This window comes from Phytophthora ramorum (genome assembly GCF_020800215.1).
Source record: "Phytophthora ramorum isolate Pr-102 chromosome Unknown Phyram_PR-102_s0013, whole genome shotgun sequence".
NCBI lineage: Eukaryota > Oomycota > Peronosporomycetes > Peronosporales > Peronosporaceae > Phytophthora > Phytophthora ramorum.
The window spans coordinates 947,505-950,270 of record NW_027150659.1 but is presented as its reverse complement, the minus strand read 5'-3'; the positions used below and the strand labels follow the sequence as shown (position 1 = coordinate 950,270).

The 2,766-nt window shown below is 52.6% G+C and overlaps 1 protein-coding gene across 1 annotated transcript; it reads right to left on the bottom strand.

The window, feature by feature from the left end:
* Positions 1 to 647: 647 nt before the first annotated feature.
* KRP23_11944 (Kelch-like protein 5) lies at positions 648 to 2,516 on the bottom strand (the record flags this gene model as incomplete). Its single annotated transcript, XM_067882526.1, has 1 exon — positions 648 to 2,516. The coding sequence occupies one exon, from the start codon at positions 2,514 to 2,516 to the stop codon at positions 648 to 650; it is 1,869 nt and encodes a 622-aa protein (XP_067740115.1).
* Between the last annotated feature and the right edge of the window lie 250 nt (positions 2,517 to 2,766).

Genomic DNA, 2,766 nt, shown 5'->3' with positions numbered 1-2,766 from the left:
CACGATGTGGAACCAATTATTGACTCCGGTCTTCAACGAGTTTTACGCGAAGAATATCCACCCGTCCAAAACTTCCAAGTATTTGGCATCGCTGAAGAATCCTGAAACACAGGACAAGGTCACTATGCTGTATATCGCTTGGCACCACAAGCGCGTAACAGGGGAGGGATAATCTGCCAGAGACGACGTCACCTCAGGAATATGCCTTTTCTATCCAGCTTATAGCTAGACGGTGATCTTGACAAAGGAATCAGGAATTGGCGATAGATGCAGTCCTATCATGATAAACGACGCAGCTGCTTCCGGGAGATCAGCGACTGCTACACGTGTACTCGGTATTGGATAATACCCACATTTATCGGGGTTACTGCCACTAACTTGTCCGCTTTGCTTCCCCACAACTTAAATGCATAACTATACTGCAGTGCCCGACCCTTCACCGAGTACTCAAGAGGACTCAAGTACTATTAATACGACTTCTACTACAGAGCGACTGTTGTTTCAGGCTTAAGTGGAAGATTCCTTTGCACTGTCAGAAGTGAAAGGAAGGACCCCAGCAACAACAACAAAACGAGACTTGAAAAGGCCTGTTCAGTTCGGGCTTAAGTTTACATGTTAATAAAGAAAGTTTTGTACAACGAATGGGATCACGCTCCCTCAGCAAAGGATATGGACCTTTCCTTTCGGCAGAAGTAGGGTGATTTATACATTTGATGTTCCATTTCCTTTTGAGCTGAAAAGCATTCGGCGTGTGGAGAAGTTTTCACCACCGCGACGTTCAGTCCACAGCGCTGCGCGCGCATCTGCGAGTGAAGCGTCCACTGTTTCGATAGGTAGTCGTATCGGTGCACAGTATCGAGATACTCGTCCTTTTTGTTAGATCCTCCCAGGCAGAACAGGAACGACTCGCTGAGAAAACTAAATGCCACATGGCCGCTACGACAGTCTGCAAAAGCATCTACATCACTCCACATACCGCTGTTCAAGTCCAGTCGCTCGCTTGTATTCATCCTCGCACCGTGGCGAGACTCGCCGCCAAACACAAGAATACCGTTACTGTGTTCTTGCACCACGGCCGCGGGGCCATTGCGCGCATACCGCATGCCAGCCACTGACGACCACTGGTTGGTCTGTGGATCGAACACCTCCACACTCTTCAAATGTTTCCTGCCATCATATCCTCCAATAGCGTAAATCAGACCGTTTAGAGCAACAACCGCTAACCCACTGCGTCCTGTCGAAAGTGGCGACATCAGCTCCCATTGTTGCGTTTGAAGATTGAGCCGTTCCACCGACGACAAGTGCGCTTGGCCGTTAAAGCCTCCAACGGCATAAATAAAGTTTCCCACCACTGTAGCACCTAGATAACTTCGCGCGTTTGTCATCGGAGGCATCTCTGTCCAGGCATTTGCTTCAGGGTCAAATTGTTCCATCGTCTTATGGTGCTGAGAACTGCTACTAGTGCCTCCCATTACAAAAATCTTGTTGTCTTTCGTGACTGCGACTCCACTGTACGACCGCCTCGTCGACATCGGCGCCGCTGGGAACCATTCGCCTCGGTGAAAATCGAGATACTCGACCGTATTCAGCGCGCCGGGGTTGTTAAATCCTCCGACCACGAAAATCGTCGGGGTCAATTGGTGTTTCGCATTATCCTCGATTTCACTCGTCATGACACTCATGGCATCGATATCAATCGCTTCTTCAGCCACCAAAGACGGTCTCTCCTTGCTGTTCACCATGGCATTATCACTACAGTGTCGACTCAGAATCACTTCATCCATATCGACATTCTCTCCACGCATGGGCGAGTGCATCACGAACGAGAGCTCTCTCTGCCTCGTCATGGGGTCGTGCATCATCCAGGACTTGACCGCCGCGTCGTCCGTGGAGCCGTCCACCGTGTACGACACCTCCTGGTGTCTTAAAATCTTCATCACGGCCTCTAACGGCAAGTTCTTGAAGCCTTCACTCTGGTACACGTCACAAAAGTAGGTATCGATCATGGCTCTCGCCGCCTGGGCCAGCAACCTGCACGCCGTGCGCATCTGGAGCTGCTCACAACACATGTAGATGTCCACGCAGTTGTCCACACAGAGCTCGAGCATCAACTGCTTGCAACAAATCTCCACCACCTCCTGCAGCTCCAGGCGGTTGGCGGCGTGCAGCACGGACAGTATAGTATCTCCTGAGACGGTTAACTCTCCAACATACATGTATCTCAGCAGCTCTCGGAAGGCCGCGACGGGGACGCCCGGCAGCGGCACGCGGGGCGAAACGTCGCGCGATTCCTTCAAGCCGCTCGTGAAGAGCGCGTGGAAGAAGGGACTGGCGGCGACCAGCACCACGCGGTGGGCCGCCACCTCCTCGAGTCGCCCGTCGCGTTGCAGTAGCAGAGACACGTCCGTGAGCTCCTGACGCAGACACATGCTCAACAGCTTGTGGCGCTGCTCCTGCTGCGCCTCGGCGCCGCTGCGCATGGCCGAGAGCCGCGCACGGCCGACACTGTTCTCCATGCTGGAAGCCATGGCGACCTCTCGTCCAGTTCTCAGATTTGGAACTGACGCGTTTCTGTGGACACGTTTGAGTTGCGGATACAGCAGCTTAAGTCGATGTTGCGGTCGAGAGACGTGGTACCGGATCATGGGTACACTTACCTGAACACGGTTGACCGTCAACTTGACGTAGATCGCGACTTGGACGTTGTGGTTGTCAAGCCATCTTCGGTTTTGCTGTGTTCTTCCTTCTGCTGCAGCAAGAGGGTTT